The sequence below is a fragment of the Bombina bombina genome, chromosome 1 (assembly GCF_027579735.1).
Source record: "Bombina bombina isolate aBomBom1 chromosome 1, aBomBom1.pri, whole genome shotgun sequence".
NCBI lineage: Eukaryota > Metazoa > Chordata > Amphibia > Anura > Bombinatoridae > Bombina > Bombina bombina.
The window spans coordinates 159159175-159180281 of record NC_069499.1 but is presented as its reverse complement, the minus strand read 5'-3'; the positions used below and the strand labels follow the sequence as shown (position 1 = coordinate 159180281).

At 39.3% G+C, this 21107-nt stretch overlaps 1 protein-coding gene across 1 annotated transcript in view; it reads right to left on the bottom strand.

Moving 5' to 3' along the window:
- The window catches only part of GPHN (gephyrin), a 1061400-nt gene that overhangs the window by 41344 nt on the left and 998949 nt on the right, over positions 1–21107 (bottom strand). The window contains 1 exon segment of the mRNA XM_053697683.1: positions 7758–7854. Coding sequence (XP_053553658.1) covers positions 7758–7854 — 97 coding nt within the window.

The window sequence follows — 21107 nt, the reverse complement described above, 5'->3', positions numbered from 1 at the left end:
GACAAATGCTAAGATCATCAGCCTCCAGGCAGAAGTCTTCATCCATCTGCTGCCTGAGAGTAAATAGTACACACCGGTACCATTTAAATAAAAAAACAACTCTTGCTTGAAGAAAATAAAAACTAACATTTTATCACCTCTTTCACTTTACCCTTCCTAGTACTTAGAGTAGGCAAAGAGAATGACTGGGGGGTGGAGCAAAGGGAGGAGCGATATAGACAGCTCTGCTGTGGTGCTCTTTGCCATGGTACTATATATCTATACCTATATATCTATATGATTATATATAGGTATAGATATATAGATATATATAGGAATATCTATTTAAAAATACTTAGAACATTTTCTGCAGAACAATGGAATGTGAAAACAGAATTTATGTTTACCTGATAAATTACTTTCTCCAACGGTGTGTCCGGTCCACGGCGTCATCCTTACTTGTGGGATATTCTCTTCCCCAACAGGAAATGGCAAAGAGCCCAGCAAAGCTGGTCACATGATCCCTCCTAGGCTCCGCCTTCCCCAGTCATTCGACCGACGTAAAGGAGGAATATTTGCATAGGAGAAATCATATGATACCGTGGTGACTGTAGTTAAAGAAAATAAATTATCAGACCTGATTAAAAAACCAGGGCGGGCCGTGGACCGGACACACCGTTGGAGAAAGTAATTTATCAGGTAAACATAAATTCTGTTTTCTCCAACATAGGTGTGTCCGGTCCACGGCGTCATCCTTACTTGTGGGAACCAATACCAAAGCTTTAGGACACGGATGAAGGGAGGGAGCAAATCAGGTCACCTAGATGGAAGGCACCACGGCTTGCAAAACCTTTCTCCCAAAAATAGCCTCAGAAGAAGCAAAAGTATCAAATTTGTAAAATTTAGTAAAAGTGTGCAGTGAAGACCAAGTCGCTGCCTTACATATCTGATCAACAGAAGCCTCGTTCTTGAAGGCCCATGTGGAAGCCACGGCCCTAGTGGAATGAGCTGTGATTCTTTCAGGAGGCTGCCGTCCGGCAGTCTCGTAAGCCAATCTGATGATGCTTTTAAGCCAAAAAGAGAGAGAGGTAGAAGTTGCTTTTTGACCTCTCCTTTTATCAGAATAAACAACAAACAAGGAAGATGTTTGTCTAAAATCCTTTGTAGCATCTAAATAGAATTTTAGAGCACGAACTACATCCAAATTGTGCAACAAACGTTCCTTCTTTGAGACTGGATTCGGACACAAAGAAGGCACGACTATCTCCTGGTTAATGTTTTTGTTAGAAACAACTTTCGGAAGAAAACCAGGTTTAGTACGCAAAACCACCTTATCTGCATGGAACACCAGATAAGGAGGAGAACACTGCAGAGCAGATAACTCTGAAACTCTTCTAGCAGAAGAAATTGCAACCAAAAAACAAAACTTTCCAAGATAATAACTTAATATCAACGGAATGTAAGGGTTCAAACGGAACCCCCTGAAGAACTGAAAGAACTAAATTGAGACTCCAAGGAGGAGTCAAAGGTTTGTAAACAGGCTTGATTCTAACCAGAGCCTGAACAAAAGCTTGAACATCTGGCACAGCCGCCAGCTTTTTGTGAAGTAACACAGACAAAGCAGAAATCTGTCCCTTCAAAGAACTTGCAGATAATCCTTTCTCCAAACCTTCTTGAAGAAAGGATAGAATCTTAGGAATTTTTATCTTGTCCCAAGGGAATCCTTTAGATTCACACCAACAGATATATTTTTTCCATATTTTATGGTAGATTTTTCTAGTTACAGGCTTTCTGGCCTGAACAAGAGTATCAATGACAGAATCTGAGAACCCTCGCTTTGATAAAATCAAGCGTTCAATCTCCAAGCAGTCAGTTGGAGTGAGACCAGATTCGGATGTTCGAACGGACCTTGAACAAGAAGGTCCCGTCTCAAAGGTAGCTTCCATGGTGGAGCCGATGACATATTCACCAGGTCTGCATACCAAGTCCTGCGTGGCCACGCAGGAGCTATCAAGATCACTGATGCCCTCTCCTGATTGATCCTGGCTACCAGCCTGGGGATGAGAGGAAACGGTGGGAATACATAAGCTAGGTTGAAGGTCCAAGGTGCTACTAGTGCATCTACTAGAGTCGCCTTGGGATCCCTGGATCTGGACCCGTAGCAAGGAACCTTGAAGTTCTGACGAGAGGCCATCAGGTCCATGTCTGGAATGCCCCACAACTGAGTAATTTGGGCAAAGATTTCCGGATGGAGTTCCCACTCCCCCGGATGAAATGTCTGACGACTCAGAAAATCCGCTTCCCAATTTTCCACTCCTGGGATGTGGATTGCAGACAAGTGGCAGGAGTGAGTCTCCGCCCATTGAATGATTTTGGTCACTTCTTCCATCGCCAGGGAACTCCTTGTTCCCCCTTGATGGTTGATATACGCAACAGTCGTCATGTTGTCCGATTGAAACCGTATGAATTTGGCCTTTGCTAGCTGAGGCCAAGCCTTGAGAGCATTGAATATCGCTCTCAGTTCCAGAATATTTATCGGGAGAAGAGATTCTTCCCGAGACCAAAGACCCTGAGCTTTCAGGAGTCCCCAGACCGCGCCCCAGCCCACCAGACTGGCGTCGGTCGTGACAATGACCCACTCTGGTCTGCGGAGACTCATCCCCTGTGACAGGTTGTCCAGGGACAGCCACCAACGGAGTGAATCTCTGGTCCTCTGATCTACTTGTATCGTCGGAGACAAGTCTGTATAATCCCCATTCCACTGACTGAGCATGCACAGTTGTAATGGTGATGAATGATGAATTCGCGCAAAAGGAACTATGTCCATTGCCACGACCATCAAACCTATTACTTCCATGCACTGCGCTATGGAAGGAAGAGGAACAGAATGAAGTACTTGACAAGAGTTTAGAAGTTTTGATTTTCTGGCCTCGGTCAGAAAAATCCTCATTTCTAAGGAGTCTATTATTGTTCCCAAGAAGGGAACTCTTGTTGACGGAGATAGAGAACTTTTTTCTACGTTCACTTTCCACCCGTGAGATCTGAGAAAGGCCAGGACAATGTCCGTATGAGCCTTTGCCTGTGGAAGGGACGACGCTTGAATCAGAATGTCGTCCAAGTAAGGTACTACTGCAATGCCCCTTGGTCGTAGCACCGCTAGAAGGGACCCCAGTACCTTTGTGAAAATTCTTGGAGCAGTGGCTAATCCGAATGGAAGTGCCACAAACTGGTAATGCTTGTCCAGAAAGGCGAACCTTAGGAACCGATGATGTTCCTTGTGGATGGGAATATGTAGATACGCATCCTTTAAATCCACCGTGGTCATGAATTGACCTTCCTGGATGGAAGGAAGAATTGTTCGAATGGTTTCCATTTTGAACGATGGAACCTTGAGAAACTTGTTTAGGATATTGAGATCTAAGATTGGTCTGAATGTTCCCTCTTTTTTGGGAACTATGAACAGATTGGAGTAGAACCCCATCCCTTGTTCTCCTAATGGAACAGGATGAATCACTCCCATTTTTAACAGGTCTTCTACACAATGTAAGAATGTCTGTCTTTTTATGTGGTCTGAAGACAATTGAGACCTGTGGAACCTCCCGCTTGGGGGAAGCCCCTTGAATTCCAGAAGATAACCTTGGGAGACTATTTCCAGCGCCCAAGGATCCAGAACATCTCTTGCCCAAGCCTGAGCGAAGAGAGAGAGTCTGCCCCCCACCAGATCCGGTCCTGGATCGGGGGCCAACATCTCATGCTGTCTTGGTAGCAGTGGCAGGTTTCTTGGCCTGCTTACCTTTGTTCCAGCCTTGCATTGGCCTCCAGGCTGGCTTTGCTTGAGAAGTATTACCCTCTTGCTTAGAGGATGTAGCACTTGGGGCTGGTCCGTTTCTGCGAAAGGGACGAAAATTTGGTTTATTCTTAGCCTTGAAAGACCTATCCTGAGGAAGGGCGTGGCCCTTGCCCCCAGTGATATCAGAAATAATCTCTTTCAAGTCAGGGCCAAACAGCGTTTTCCCCTTGAAAGGAATGTTAAGCAATTTGTTCTTGGAAGACGCATCCGCTGACCAAGATTTTAGCCAAAGCGCTCTGCGCGCCACAATAGCAAACCCAGAATTTTTCGCCGCTAATCTAGCCAATTGCAAAGTGGCGTCTAAAGTAAAAGAGTTAGCCAATTTGAGAGCATGAATTCTGTCCAAAATCTCCTCATAAGAAGAATCTTTATTGAGCGCCTTCTCTAGTTCATCGAACCAGAAACACGCTGCTGTAGTGACAGGAACAATGCATGAAATTTGTTGTAGAAGGTAACCTTGCTGAACAAACATCTTTTTAAGCAAACCCTCTAATTTTTTATCCATAGGATCTTTGAAAGCACAACTATCTTCTATGGGGATAGTGGTGCGTTTGTTTAGAGTAGAAACCGCCCCCTCGACCTTGGGGACTGTCTGCCATAAGTCCTTTCTGGGGTCGACCATAGGAAACAATTTCTTAAATATAGGGGGAGGGATGAAAGGTATGCCGGGCCTTTCCCATTCTTTGTTTACAATGTCCGCCACCCGCTTGGGTATAGGAAAAGCTTCGGGGGGCCCCGGGACCTCTTGGAACTTGTCCATCTTACATAATTTCTCTGGAATGACCAAATTCTCACAATCATCCAGAGTAGATAACACCTCCTTAAGCAGAGCGCGGAGATGTTCCAATTTAAATTTGAATGTAATCACATCAGGTTCAGCTTGTTGAGAAATTTTCCCTGAATCTGAAATTTCTCCCTCAGACAAAACCTCCCTGGCCCCCTCAGACTGGTGTAGGGGCACTTCAGAACCAATATCATCAGCGTCCTCATGCTCTTCAGTATTTTCTAAAACAGAGCAGTCGCGCTTTCGCTGATAAGTGGGCATTTTGGCTAAAATGTTTTCGATAGAATTATCCATTACAGCCGTTAATTGTTGCATAGTAAGGAGTATTGGCGCACTAGATGTACTAGGGGCCTCCTGTGTGGGCAAGACTGGCGTAGACGAAGGAGGGGATGATGCGGTACCATGCTTACTCCCCTCACTTGAGGAATCATCTTGGGCATCATTTTCTCTAAATTTTGTGTCACATAAATCACATCTATTTAAATGAGAAGGAACCTTGGCTTCCCCACATACAGAACACAGTCTATCTGATAGTTCAGACATGTTAAACAGGCATAAACTTGATAACAAAGTACAAAAAACGTTTTAAAATAAAACCGTTACTGTCACTTTAAATTTTAAACTGAACACACTTTATTACTGCAAATGTGAAAAAGTATGAAGGAATTGTTCAAATTTCACCAAAATTTCACCACAGTGTCTTAAAGCCTTAAAAGTATTGCACACCAAATTTGAAAGCTTTAACTCTTAAAATAACGGAACCGGAGCCGTTTTTATATTTAACCCCTATACAGTCCCTGGTATCTGCTTTGCTGAGACCCAACCAAGCCCAAAGGGGAATACGATACCAAATGACGCCTTCAGAAAGCTTTTTCTATGTATCTGAGCTCCTCACACATGCATCTGCATGTCTTGCTTCCCAAAAACAACTGCGCAATAGAGGCGCGAAAATGAGGCTCTGCCTATAATTAGGGAAAGCCCCTAGAGAAAAAGGTGTCCAATACAGTGCCTGCCGGTTATTTTACATAATTCCCAAGAATAAAATAACTCCTCAAAGATATGAAGTATTAAAAACGCTTATATATCAATCGTTTTAGCCCAGAAAATGTCTACCAGTCTTAAAAGCCCTTGTGAAGCCCTTTATTCTTATGTAATAAAAATGGCTTACCGGATCCCATAGGGAAAATGACAGCTTCCAGCATTACCTAGTCTTGTTAGAAATGTGTCATACCTCAAGCAGCAAAAGTCTGCTCACTGTTTCCCCCAACTGAAGTTAATTCCTCTCAACAGTCCTGTGTGGAAACAGCCATCGATTTTAGTAACGGTTGCTAAAATCATTTTCCTCTTACAAACAGAAATCTTCATCTCTTTTCTGTTTCAGAGTAAATAGTACATACCAGCACTATTTTAAAATAACAAACTCTTGATTGAAGAATAAAAACTACATTTAAACACCAAAAAACTCTAAGCCATCTCCGTGGAGATGTTGCCTGTACAACGGCAAAGAGAATGACTGGCGAAGGCGGAGCCTAGGAGGGATCATGTGACCAGCTTTGCTGGGCTCTTTGCCATTTCCTGTTGGGGAAGAGAATATCCCACAAGTAAGGATGACGCCGTGGACCGGACACACCTATGTTGGAGAAATATTTACAGTAAATACAAAGTTTAACACTTTATTAAATATGAATAGTGCATACATATGTTTTTACATGTTTTCATCTACTTAACTGCAAGGGGCTCCAATGCAATTCTATATATGTGTACATATGTATTTATATATGTATATATGTCTGTAAATACATATATACACATATAAATACATATGTATACATATGTCTGCCTTTTTTTTTTTCACCTGGCAACTCATATCTTTTAGCCTTTATAGCTTTTGTGTACAATATTTTTTTTTTATAATTTCTATTAGTGTTATTATGAATGTATGTGTTTTGTGCAACTTTTTTGTTTTGCAACACAGTTAACCGGAGCTCTGAAGTGCGCTCAAGCGATCTCGTTTACTTTCAACTCGTAATACCAACAGGAAGCCTGACGAGCACAAACACCTGCGATAAATTCCTTATCGCTTGCACGCAAACAGTTGCGCTCCACTCGTAATCTAGCCAAAGATCGGTTATGACAAGTTATGACAGCACTTCAAACTTTCCCCTAACTCCATCAAGGAGGCAAACCGTGGACTTTCACCATCTGATGAAAGAAATAGGAACTGTGAACTATAGAGTAACAACTTACAAGATTCAAGGCAGCATTGTTCTTTGACATAAAGATCAAATCAGATTAATGACCTAGTTGATTTTGAGGCTATAAATTAGAGTGAAAGATTGTGGTGGAACAGTTTATCTAGATTAAAAATAACAATTTACCAACTAATAAGCTTAAGTAGGTATCATTAATATAGTTTATGGTGTACGTTAACCTAAAATTGTAAAGTTCAAGGTTCATATTGTGCATTTAATCAAATTAGAGGTAAAATGGTGCATAATTGAAAAGCAAAAAAAAATGCATGTAAGTATTATGTTAATCACCCCATAATTGATACCTAGGAATCTTGAAATTTTCAGTTACCAATAAATATTTTTAATATATTACTTTTTAATTCTAAAAGCAGAATTTCCACGTTTGTTTGAACTAATGTCTAGTTGCTTATGCCTCCATCTTCCTACCTATAGGATGCTAAAAATGTACCTGCATCTTCCATGTGAAATATAATTTTTTTTCTAAGGAAGGAAATCATGTATTCAGATCAAGGGGGAGCAAAACGTCTTCTCTACATATATCTTAATAATAATACATTTAATTTATATGTCATAATGGAAAAATATATATAATTATTCCTAATGCAACAAGAAAAAAAACTGCTATTACAGTCTGCATATACAGAATAATAGTTAAGACTCACATCCTCATTCAGTGAAACTGGATCCATGCGATTATATGTTTATATCAATATGTTCCATTAAAATTAATCATAACTGCTAAATGTATGGATGAAAGGGGACAAAGTAAAAAAAAAAGCTTCCAATATCATCAAATAATATCTAGAGTAAAATGCCCCTAGCTGGTTATTTTGTAGGAACTGCCGGTAACTTGCTTGTAGTGTTCATAGTCAGTGAGATGGCTGAAACTAACCTGTACTCTGTGCCCAAGGCAGTGGCTCTTGGTGATGCCAAGTCAATATGCAGCGATGGTATTCTGGGCGTGGATCTAGTTTCACGTCACATGATAACTACAAGAAAACAAAGAACTCGTTTAAGAGAATATCTACTAAAGTATGAATGGTTTGAGAGAGTTTACAGTCACGTTATTTCGTATGCATGAAAGAGTTTGGAATTCCTGGAAAGAACAAAAAAAAAAAAGGAGATTATAAGGAATCTAACCATTTACTAAAACCTGATATGCGTCCTGTTAATGCTTAAAGGGATAGTCTAGTCAAAAATAAACTTTCATGGTTCAGTTAGAGCATGCAGTTATAAGCAACGCTCTAAATTACTCCTGTTATAAATTTTTCTTGGTCTTTTCTTTCTCTTGGTCTCCTTGTTTGAATGTAAGCTTAAAGGGACAGTAAACCCCAAAAAATGATTTTATTATTTAGATAGAGAATGCAATTTTTAAAAATTTTCCAATTTACTTCTATTATCAAATTTGTTTTGCTCTCATGTTATTCTTTGTTGAAGGGATACCTAGTTAGGTAGAGTGCACATGCCTGAAGCACTACATGACAGGAAATAGTGCTGCCATCTAGTGCTCCTGCTAATGTATAACACTGCTGCCATATAGTGTTGTGGACACGTGCACACTCATGAGTTTACAATCCAGCTTTTCAACAAAGGATAACAAGAAAATAAAGAAAATTTGATAACAGAAGTAAATTGGAAAGTTGTTTAAAATTGTATGCTCTATCTGAATCAAGAAAGAAAACAAATTGGGTTTTATGTCCCTTTAAGAGCCACCTCATTTTTGGTTCAGAATATGGGTAGTGCTTAATAATTGGTAACTACATTTAGACACCAATCAGAAACTGCTACCCAGAAATGGGCCGGCTCCTATGCTTACATTCCTGCTTTTTAAAATAAAGATACAAAGAGAATGAAGAAAAATTGAAAATTAGAAAGTTGCTTAAAATTGCATGCTCTATCTGAATCATAAAAGTTTAATTTTGATTAGATGTAGTTTTCAGAGATTTCTGATTCTTATTGTTTCCACCTTTTATCAGGCAGTAAAACAAGTGTTGTGTGATTAAGCAGAAATGTCTGTTTGTCAGTGCAATACTGATAAGCCGTTGTTACATGGTAATACAACACAAATATTATTAATTTATAAGTGTGTTTATTATTACAAGACTGTCCTGTAACTATGCATCCCAATCTCTAAAATGATCCTCCAGCACTGCAAGATTCCAAATAAGAATCTACAATGTCCAGTTTTGTTGCATCTTTCTAAGGGGAATTTTAAGCACTTCAGGAAGTGAGACAAAGACAATATAGCACTGCATGACAGAGTTTTGTTGCATTTACCTTTTGTGCTTGTTTTTTAATTTACTTTGAGTTTTACTTTCCACATTGCTTTTTTCAGGTAAAGTTTGTTTAAAATTCACAATAAACATATTTACTGACAGAAAAACATAATTTATGCTTAGCAGATAAATTCCTTTCCTTCCTGGCAGGGAGAGTCCACGACTTCATTCCATACTGTTAGGAAATACAACACCTAACCACCAGGAGGCAGCGAAGACACCCCAGCTAAAGGCTTAAATATCCCTCCCACTTTCCCTATCCTCCAGTCATTCTGCCGAAGGAACAAGAAAAAGAAGGAGAAACATCAGGGTATAAAAGGTGCTAGAAGAAATAATATAAAAAGGGCTGCCCATCAAAAAATAAATTACGGACGGGGTCTTCCTGCCAGGAAGGAAAGGAATTTATCTGGTAAGCATAAATTATGTTTTCCTTCCATAAGGCAGGGAGAGTCCACAACTTAATTCCTTACTGTTGGGAAAACTATACCCAAGCTCCAGAGGACACTGAATGAATAATGAGAGGGAACAGAAAAAAAGAGACGGACCCTATTCTGAGGGCACCACAGCCTGCAAAACTTTTCTCCCGAAAGCTGCTTCAGCCAAAGCAAACACATCAAACTTGGCTGTCGTCCCGATGTCTCATAAGCTAAGAGGAAGACACTCCTCAACCAGAAAGATACAGAAGTTTTAGTAGCCTTCTGCCCCTTATGCTTTCCCGCATAGATGACAAACAAAGAGGAAGATGTCTAAATTCCTTAGAAGCCTGAAGATAGAACGTCTAGATTGTGAAGAAAATGTTCCTTTGCTTAAGAAGGAATAGGACATAAGGAAGGAACAACAATTTCTTGATTAATGTTACGATTTGACACCACTTTAGGGAGGAACCCGAGTTTAGGTAAAACCGCCTTATCAGCATGAAAAGCCAGATAAGGGGGATCAACCTTATGCCACGAAAAGCCACGCTCTTCACACCAGTACAAGTAAGTCCTCCACACTTTATGGTAGATATGGTGAGTAACTGGCTTACGAGCTTGAACCAGAGTGTCGATAGCACTCTAAGAGAACCCTCTTTTGGTTAAGACTAAGTGTTCAATCCCCATGCAGTCAGCCTCAGAGAATCTAGATTTTGATGAACAAAGGGACCCTGTATCAATAGATCTCTGCGACAAGGTAACCTTCACTGAGCGGATGAGGACAGCCCCACCAGATCCACAAACCACGTCCTTCGTGGCCACGAAGAAGCAATCAGAATCATAGATGCTCGTTCCTGCTTGATGCAAGCCACCACATGAGGGAGAAGCGGTAATGGAGGAAAAAGATATATGAGACTGAACCTCCATGGTACTGAAAGGGCATCTATCATTTCCACTTGAAGATCCCTCGACCTCAACGCGTACCTGGGTAGCTTGGTATTGAGGTGGGACGTCATGAGATCTATCTTCGGTGTCCTCCACTCGCTGCATAGCTCTGCAAACACCTCGGGGTGAAGAGACCATTCCCCTGGGTGAAAGGACTGCTTGCTGAGGAAGTCCGCTTCCCAGTTGTCCACACCTGGAATGTGGATCGATGACAGCGTACATTTGTGAGTCTCTGCCCACTCTAGTATCTACTTCTCTCATCGCCAAGGAACTTCTCGTTCAACCTTGATGGTTGATATAGGCAACCGCGGTTATAATGTCTGATTGGAATCTGATAAACTGGGACGAACCCGGAAGGGGCCAAGCCTTCAAGGCATTGAAGATTGACCAGAGTTCCAAAATAAAGATCAGAAGGGAGGACTCCTCCTGAGTCCACAGACCTTGTGCCTTTTCTTGGCACCCCAAACAGCTCCCCAGCTGGAAAGGCTTGCGTCCGTAGTTAAAATCTCCCAGGACGGTCTCAAAAAGCATGTGCCTTGGGACAGATGATCTGGACAGAGCCACCAGGAGATTGAGTCTCTCGACAGGCTGTCCAGCACAATCTGTTGAGACAGATCTGAATGGTTGCCGTTCCAGATTGGAATCTGGCAAAAGGAATGATGTCCATACAGGACACCATGAGTCCGATTACCTCCATACACTGAAGGTCTCGAGGAGGCCTGGAGTTTAAGACATGCAGAAGTTAGTTTGCAATGTCTATGATCTGTGAGGAATATTCTTATGGATATGGAGTCTATTATAGTTCCCAGGAAATTCACCCTTGTACTTAAAGTAAGAGAACTCTTTCCAAGTTTATCTTCCATCCATGTGATCGAAGAAGACTGAGAAGAGACTCTGAATGTTCTTCTGCTAGATGAAAAGATGGTGCTTGTACCAAGATATTGTCCAGGTAATGCACTACTGCAATACCTTGTGCTCTAGCAATGGCTAGAAGAGCCCCCAGAACCTTTGTAAATATCCTTGGAGCAGTAGCTAGGCCAAACGGAAGAGCTATGAACTGGAAGTGCTGATCCAGAAAAGCAAACCTCAGGAACTGAAAAGCTTCCCTGTGAATCGGGACGTGAAGGTATGCATCCTTCAGGTCTATTGTGGTCATAAAATTTCCTTTCTGAACCAGAGGCAGGATTGACCATATTGTTTCCATCTTGAAAGAGGGAACACTCAGAAACTTGTTTAAGCACTTTAGGTCCAGAATGGGACGGAAAGTTCCGTCCTTCTATAGAACCATGAAAAGGTTTGAATAAAACCCCAAACCTCTTTCTGCTGCAGGTACTAGGACACATACTCCTAGAGAGGAGAGATCCAGTACACAACCTAAGAAGGCAGCCCTCTTTTCTGGTCTTGTTGAAAGACTGGAGAGTAGGAATCTGCCCCTGGGCGGATGAGACTTGAATACTATCCTATATCCTTGAGATACAACCTCCAGGATCCAAGGATCGTGTACATCCTAGAAACAAGCGTCTGAAAAAAGAGACAGTCTGCCCCTATATCCAATCCTGTATCGAGGGGCTTCTTAGTCTGTTTGGACTTATCCCAGGAGTGAGCGGGCTTCCAAGTACTCTTGGGTTGCTCGGACTTGGAAGAGGACTGCTGTCGTTGCGACTTGTCAGCACGAAAGGAACGAAAATTAGACAGTTGCTATCCCTTAGGCCTATTATTCTTATCTTTCGGTAGGAAGGCATCTTTCCCTCTGGTAACCGTAGAGATAATGGAGTCCTACCCTGGACTGAATAAAATCTTCCCCTTGAAGGGAAGAGAAAGGAGTCTCGATTTAGAAGTCATTTCCACAGACCAAGACTTCAACCAGAGAGCCCGGAGGGTTAGAAACGCAAAGCCATCAGCCATTGCAGTTATGCAAATCTGCATATTCGCATCACAGATGAAGGAGTTAGCAATTCTCAGTGTCTTAATTCTCTCCTGAATATCCTTGAGGGGAGTCTCCACCTCAATGAGATCCAACAGAGTCGCACCAGTAGGTAGCTGCTCCAGCAAAACCCTGTATTCATCAGAAAAGTTTCCATTTTTTTATCCATAGGCTCTCTAAAAGAAGAACTATCTTCCAGAGGGATAGTAGTATGCTTAGCCAGCATGGAATGTATTTGCCTGCGCATCGCTACAGAAAGTAAAATGGCGCCATAAACAAATTGCACTAGGCTTAGGACAATAGCGTTCCTATCTGCCTCAGGGAGGATCTAGAGGTTACTGATCCAGGATACCTGCAACCCCTGCAAAGTGTACCTGAATACTAGCGTGCGTGGTCTCTGATCCTAGAATTAAAAAATTCGGCCACTGCCAATGAGAGAGAGCGCATCAGCACAAAAAACTTCCACTAGAAGCTAAGTCAACGAGTGCCCACAATGTTGCATCTCCTCATTCCCCCCCCCCCACCCACTGGAGGTTACCCAGCAATAAAATAATTCCCTTACCCACAGATATACCACGTTTAGACAACAAACCATGGGGACAAGGGATACAGGGACTCACGGTTAGAAGTCTTCTCACCAGTCCCAGGTCTGACAGTAGTAATCCTTATACTGACAGGCAGGGCCACCATCAGGGGTGACTACAGTCAGGGGCCCACTGACATAGCAAGTGTAATGTACTTTTTTTTTTTTTACTTGGGCCCCGTAGTGTCCAATCCGATGACGTCACCCACACAAGCCCCGTCCAGAGACTCTCAATTTTTCTGGTGAAATTTGTGAAAGACCCCAGGGCCATGACAGGAGGCAGGATGTATTTTGATTGGACACATGCTGCTGCATCTGAAGGGCAGGAACTGGGTGGGACACCATCAGCAGGCATTGGCAGCACGGCATGCACTTGACAGACAGAGCCTCAGCCTGGATCAAAAAAAGTAGGACAGCTTTGGCACTGGCACATTTTATTATTTTCCCCATACAGTATACTACTAATACTGCAGTATATCTCCCCATTTGCAGCAACAGAATGCTAGCTCACCTAGCTGAGAGCTCATTTCTTTTTATACGTTCCTAACTTAAGTCTTTATTTATATGTTTTCAATTTCTATAATTCTATTTTAGGTTAGAGACAAATATATTTTCCTTTTGACAACATTTAAAAAATTGGAAGATAGTAATGAGGCCTTTCATTGAGAAGGATGTACATTCCTGATATGGTATAAATGGCATATGAGTCAGGCAAGACAAATATGTTGTGCGTTTTATTCTGGACTGTCTACAATTATTATAATGAATTCCTAATCATTAATATGCTAAATAGGTATTTATTGGGCATAGAATTAAAAAAGCAGGCAGTTTCATTCATGGCTACTTTTTCTAAATATATAATATATATTGAAAGTCTCTATCCATGCTGGCATTCCAGTGTTAATAATACCAGAAAAATAAAATTCGCATCATGCCATGCAGTAAGCATTTACACCTATATTACGAGTTTTGTGTTATGGTTTAACGCTGAAAAAATGGCCATTTCAGCTATACCGCAAACATTTTAGCCTGTAATGCAACGTCAACCCCGCACTAAAAAAAATGACGTTTTTGCGTGGGATTTTCATACTGCCGGTATTACAGTTTGTGTGGTGAGGCTAAAATGCTTGCGTTCCAGCCTATACCGACACAATCCGTTCCGCTATGTGAGACCAGTAGTTATGAGTTTTGCGCAACAAAACTGTTACACAAAACTAAACTAAATGTGACTAAATGTTACAAAGTACACTAACACCCATAAACTACCTATCAACCCCTATTCTGCCGCCCTCTTGCATCGCAAACACTAAATTAAAGTTATTAACACCTAATAAAAGTTATTAAACCCTATTCCGCTGCTCCCCGACATCATTACCACTATAATAAAGTTATTAACCCCTATTCCCCCACACCCCAACATTGCCCACACTATAATAAAGCTATTAACTCCTATTCCGCCGCTCCCCGACATCGCCGCCACTAAATAAAGTTATTAACCCCTAAACCTTTGGCCTCCCTCATGACCGCCACTAAACAAACCTATTAACCCCTAAACTGCCAGCCCCCCACATCGCAAAAAACATAATTTATGTAAGAACTTACCTGATAAATTCATTTCTTTCATATTAGCAAGAGTCCATGAGCTAGTGACGTATGGGATATACATTCCTACCAGGAGGGGCAAAGTTTCCCAAACCTTAAAATGCCTATAAATACACCCCTCACCACACCCACAATTCAGTTTAACGAATAGCCAAGAAGTGGGGTGATAAGAAAGGAGAGAAAGCATCAAAAATAAGGAATTGGAATAATTGTGCTTTATACAAAAAAATCATAACCACCACAAAAAGGGTGGGCCTCATGGACTCTTGCTAACATGAAAGAAATGAATTTATCAGGTAAGTTCTTACATAAATTATGTTTTCTTTCATGTAATTAGCAAGAGTCCATGAGCTAGTGACGTATGGGATAGCAGATACCCAAGATGTGGAACTTCCACGCAAGAGTCACTAGAGAGGGAGGGATAAAATAAAGACAGCCAATTCCGCTGAAAAATTAATCCACTACCCAAATCAAAAGTTTCAATTTTTATAATGAAAAAAACTGAAATTATAAGCAGAAGAATCAAACTGAAACAGCTGCCTGAAGTACTTTTCAACCAAAAACTGCTTCTGAGGAAGATAAAACATCAAAATGGTAGAATTTAGTAAAAGTATGCAAAGAAGACCAAGTTATTGCTTTGCAAATCTGATCAACAGAAGCTTCATTCTTAAAAGTCCAGGAAGTAGAAACTGACCTAGTAGAATGAGCCGTAATCCTCTGAGGCGGGGATTAACCAGACTCCAAATAAGCATGATGAATCAAAAGCTTTAACCAAGATGCCAAAGAAATGACAGAAGCCTTCTGACCTTTCGTAAAAACCAGAAAAGATAACAAATAGACTAGAAGTCTGTCTGAAATCTGAGTAGCTTCAACATAATATTTCAAAACTCTTACCACAATGTAAGAATCTTACTAAAGAATTCTTAGGATTAGGACACAAGGAAGGGACAATAATTCCTCTACTAATGTTGTTAGAATTCACAACTTTAGGAAAAAATTGAAATGAGGACAGCAAAAACCACCTTATCCTGATGAAAAATCAGAAAAAGGAGATTCACAAGAAAGAACAGATAATTTCAAAAACTGTTCTAGCTGAAGAGATGTCTAAAAAGAACAATACTTTCCATGAAAGTAATTAATGTCCAAAGAAAGCATATGCTCAAACAGAAGAGCCTGTAAAGCCTTCAGAACCAAATTAAGACTCCAAGGAGGAGAAATGGGCTTAATGACAGGCTTGATACGAACCAAAGCCTGAACAAAACAATGTATATCAGAAAGATTTAGCAATTCTTACTGTGAAACAGCACAGGAAAAGCAGAGATGTGTCCTTTCAAGGAACATGCAGACAAAACCTTATGAAGAAACTATAAAAACCTAGGAATTCTAAAATAATGCCAAGAGAATTCATAAGAAGAGCATCATGAGATGTAAATCTTCCAAACTCGATAATAAATCCTACTAGACACAGATTTACGAGCCTGCAACATAGTATTAATCACTGAGTCAGAGATACTTCTATGACTAAGTACTAAGCGTTAAATTTTCCTACCATCAAATTAATAATTTGAATTCCTGATGAAAAAAACGAATGTTAAGATATAAGGTCTGACCTTAATGGAAGTAGCCAAGATCGGCAACTGGACATCCGAACAAGAACCATACACCAAAACCTGTGTGGCCATGCTGAGCCACCAGCCACACCAAAGATTGCTCTCTGATAATTTTGAAAATCACTCTGAAAAGAAGAACCAGAGATGAAAAAATATAGGCAGATTGATAATTCCAAGGAAGTGTCAATGCATACACAACTTCCGCCTGAGGATCCCCGGACCTGAATAGGCCCCTGGGAAATTCCTTGTTTAGATGAGATGCCATCAGATCTATTTCTGGAAGCCCTCACATCTGAAAAATTGAAAAACATATCTGGGTAAAGAGACCATTCTCCCGGATGTAAAGCTTGATTAACAGAGATAATCCGCTTCCCAATTGTCTATACCTGGGAAAAAGACCACAGAAATTAGATTGGAGCTGGATTTAGCCCAAGCAAATATCCGAGATACTTCTGTCACAGCCTAAGGACTGATAGTCCCACCCTGATGATTGACATACGCCACAGTTGTGAAATTGTCTGTCTGAAAAAACAATAAACGTCTCTTCTTCAAAAAGAAACCAACTGAAGAACTCTGAGAATGCACGGAGTTCCAAAATATCAAATGGTAATCTCGCCTCCTGAGATTTCCAAACCCCTTGTGCTGACAGAGATCCTCAGACAGCCTCCCAACCTAAAAGACTCGCATCTATAGAGATCATGGTCCAGGTTGAAAGAACCGAAGAGACCTGTAGAACTAAATGATGGTGATCTTAACCACCGAATCAAAGATAGTTAAACATTAGGATTCAAAGATATAAAAAGTGATATCCTAGAATCCCTACACCATTATTCAGAATAAAAAACTGGAAAGGTTTCCTATGAAATGAGCAAAGGGAATCGAATCCAATGCTGCAGCCATGAAACCTAAAACTTCCATGCATATATAGCAACTTGAAGGAAATAATAGAGACTGAAGGTTCCGACAAACGGAACCCAATAAACTTGTCACTTGTCTGTTAGAGACAAAAACATTGACACAATCTATCTGGAAACCTAAAAAACGTGACCCTTGTGAGAGGAATCAAGGAGCTTTTGATAAAAAGATCCTCTAACCATGTCTTGAAGAAACAACAAAGTTGAATCGTATGAGATTCCGCAGAACGAAAAGATTGAGCCAGTACCATGATTCCGTCCAAATAAGGAACACTGAGAACCTTGAAAAGATTCTTAGAGCTGTCGCTAGACCAGAAGAAAAAGCAACAAATTGGTAATGCTTTGTCAAAAAAAGAGAATCTCAGAAAATAAAAATAATCTGAATGAAAACAGAAAATGAAGATATGCATCTATTGTATCTATTGTAAACAAATAATGCCATTACTGAACAAAAAGGCAGAATAGACCATATAAACTCCATTCTAAAAGATGGTATACTTATATGACAATTCAAAAAGATTTTCTATCTTTGGAACAATGTCTTGAATAAAACCCCAAAACCCAGTTCCTAAAATGAAACTGGAATAAATACCCCAGAAAACTCCAGGTCTGAGCAGTGCTTGAGCCGCACTTCACCAGTACCCAAAACATATAGGTCTGAAACACACTTCAGGAAAGTGTTAGTCTTACTGGAATAGCTGGAATATGATAGAGAAAAAAGACTTCTCACAGACGGTTTTACTCTAAATCCTATTCTGTACCCAAAGTCTAAGAAGTTTGGACCGAATAGAACCAAACACATTTCAAAAAAGTCTTAACCTGCCCCTTACCAGCCAAGCTGGAATAAGAACCGCAAATTTGGGGAGCTGACTTTGAACTTTTAAAAGGCTTAATTGAATGAAGAAATAAACTTCCAATTATAAACATGTTACTTGGGGAAGAATTCAGGATTCCGTTCCTTAGTAAGAACAGAAAACTAATATAAGCTTAAAGTTTTAGTCTTAGAACTCAATCTTGAAGCCCAGAGTAACAGTTAAAGAATTGAATCCAATTATGAACCAAATAATTGATTATCTTGGAAAAAAAGAAATATGGATTTTAGAAATCACAAAGTTCTTCTAGCTAAAATAGCTAAAGACATAGATTAAAACTCATTTGCGAAAATATTTAATAAAATGACAACACAAATGAAATTATTAGCATGTTAATCAAGTTAAAGGACCAGTCAACACACTGAACTTGCACAACAAATGCAAGATAACAAGACAATGCAATAGCACTTAGTCTGAACTTCAAATGAGTAGTAGATTTTGTCCTTTTAACAATGCTAAACAAATCATAATCCGATACTTGATCTTAAAGTATCCAACCAGAAAGATGAAGCAATTGCAACATCAGCCAAATAAATTACAGCTCTAAGAAAAGTACCTGAAAATAATTTTCCTTAAATAAGATACAACCATCTGAAGGAAAAAAAAATACTATTTACTATAAGAATAATATTATATTTAGCAGAAGTAGAGATAGCCCCATTAACTTGGGGAATCTTTCCTCAAAACTGAAAACTAACTGCCGGCAAAGAATACAATTAAAAAACCTTAAAGAAGGACTAAAAGAAAATTCTCAGCCTATTCCATTCCCTAGTATCAAGAACTGGAAAAAAACCTCTGAAGAAACCACAGAAGATAAATAAGCAGAATTTAAATGTTAGCTAGTCTTTAAAATCAGAAGAACTAGTTACTTCAATATCCAAAATAATCAACACCTTTTGAACAAAGAACAAATGTACTCTATTAAAAAATAAAAAAGTAGATTTGTTAGTGTCAATATCTGATGAAGAAAAAATCTGAATGAGAAAAAACACCATCAGAGAAGGATAATTCATTATGTTGTTGGTCATTTGAAACTTCATCAACTAAAAAAGAAGTGAAAAAGACCTAAAAATTTTATTAGAAGGCGGGATGTCAGACAAAGCTTTTAAAATAGAATCAGAAAAACATTCTTATAAATTTCTAAGTATATCTTGTACATAAGATGTAAAAAGAATAGCAATATATAAAGCATAAATACTAATGGATTCTGCATGTAAAAGTTTATCATGATAACTTATTACAAACCATAGCTAAAGATAAACATTCATAACATTAAAATAAATGAACTTAGCTTTGGTAGGACTGATATCAGTCAACAGGAATCCCTCAGCATTTCTTGATACAGGAACAGTGTTTAAAATATCTTGCAATATGTAATAGAAAAAAACAACATATAAAGCAAAATTATCAAATTCCTTAAATGACAGTTTCAGGAATGGGAAAAAAATGCAAAACAAACAAGCCTCTAGTAACCAGAAGCAACAAAAAAATGAGACTTAAATAATGTGAAAAAAAGTGGCGCTAAGTATAACGCCCACATTTTTTGGCGCCAAGTATGACGCCCACATTTTTTGGCGCAAAAAAACGTCTGTAACACACATGCGTCAAAAAATTACGCAACCATGAACAAACTTCCGGCGTCAACTATGGCGCCGGAAATGACAAAAATTTTGCGCCAAAAAAGTTTGCGCCAAAAATGACGCAATAAATAAAAGCATTTTCTGCCCTCGCGAGCCTAACAGCCCACAAGGAAAAAAGTAAAGTTGAATATTTTTAAGGTAAGAAAAAATATTAATTCATAAGCATTTTCCCAAAAAAATGAAACTGACAGTCTGAAAGAAGGAATACTGAATATCCTGAATCATGGCAAATATAAGTTTAAAACATATATTTAGAACTTTACATATAAAGTGCCCAACCATAGCTTAGAGTGTCATAAATAAAATAAGACTTACTTACCCTAAGACACTCATCTACATATAGTAGATAGCCAAACCAGTACTGAAACGAGAATCAGTAGAGGTAATGGTATATAAGAGTATATCGTCGATCTGAAAAGGGAGGTAGGAGAAGAAATCTCTACGACCGATAACAGAGAACCTATGAAATAGATCCCGTAGAGGAAGACCATTGTATTCAAATAGGCAATACTCTCTTCACATCCCTCTGACATTCACTGCACTCTGAGAGGAAAACCGGGCTTCAGCCTGCTGCGAAGCGCATATCAACGTAGAATCTAGCACAAACTTACTTTACGACCTCCATGGGAGGCAAAGTTTGTAAAACTGAATTGTGGGTGTGGTGAGGGGTGTATTTATAGGCCTTTTAAGGTTTGGGAAACTTTGCCCCTCCTGGTAGGAATGTATATCCCATACGTCACTAGCTCATGGACTCTTGCTAATTACATGAAAGAAAACTAAATGAAACTATTAATCCCTAAACCTAACAACCCACTAAACTTTAAATTAAAATTACAATATCCCTATCTTAAAATAAATAAAAATGTACCTGTGAAATTAAAAAAACCTAAGTTTAAAGGAATATTAAACCCAATTTTTGTCTTTCATAATTCAGATAGAGCATACAATTTTAAGCAACTTTTTAAATTTCTCCTATTTTGAATTTTTCTTTGTTCTCTTGGTATGTTTATTTGAAAAGCAGAAATTTAAACTTAGGAGACGGCCCATTTTTGGTGCAGCACCTGGGTAGTGCTTGCTGATTGGTGTAGCCAATGAAGCCACCAATCAGCAAGCGCTACCTAGGCGCTGAACCTAAAATGGGCCACTCCTAAGCTTACTTTCAAATAAAGATACCAAGACAACAAAGAAAAATTGATAGGAGTAAATTACAAAGTTGCTTGAAATTGAATGCTCTATCTGAATCATGAAAGAAAATATTTGGGTTTAATATCCCTTTAAACTATAAATTAACCTAACATAACTATTATACTAAAATTAAAATAAATATCAATTAAATAAACTAAATTACACATTAAAAAAACCTAACACTACTAAAAAAAAATTATTCTAAAATTACAAAAAATAAAAAATACTAAATTACAAAAAATAACAAACACTAAATAACAAAAAATAACAAAAAATAA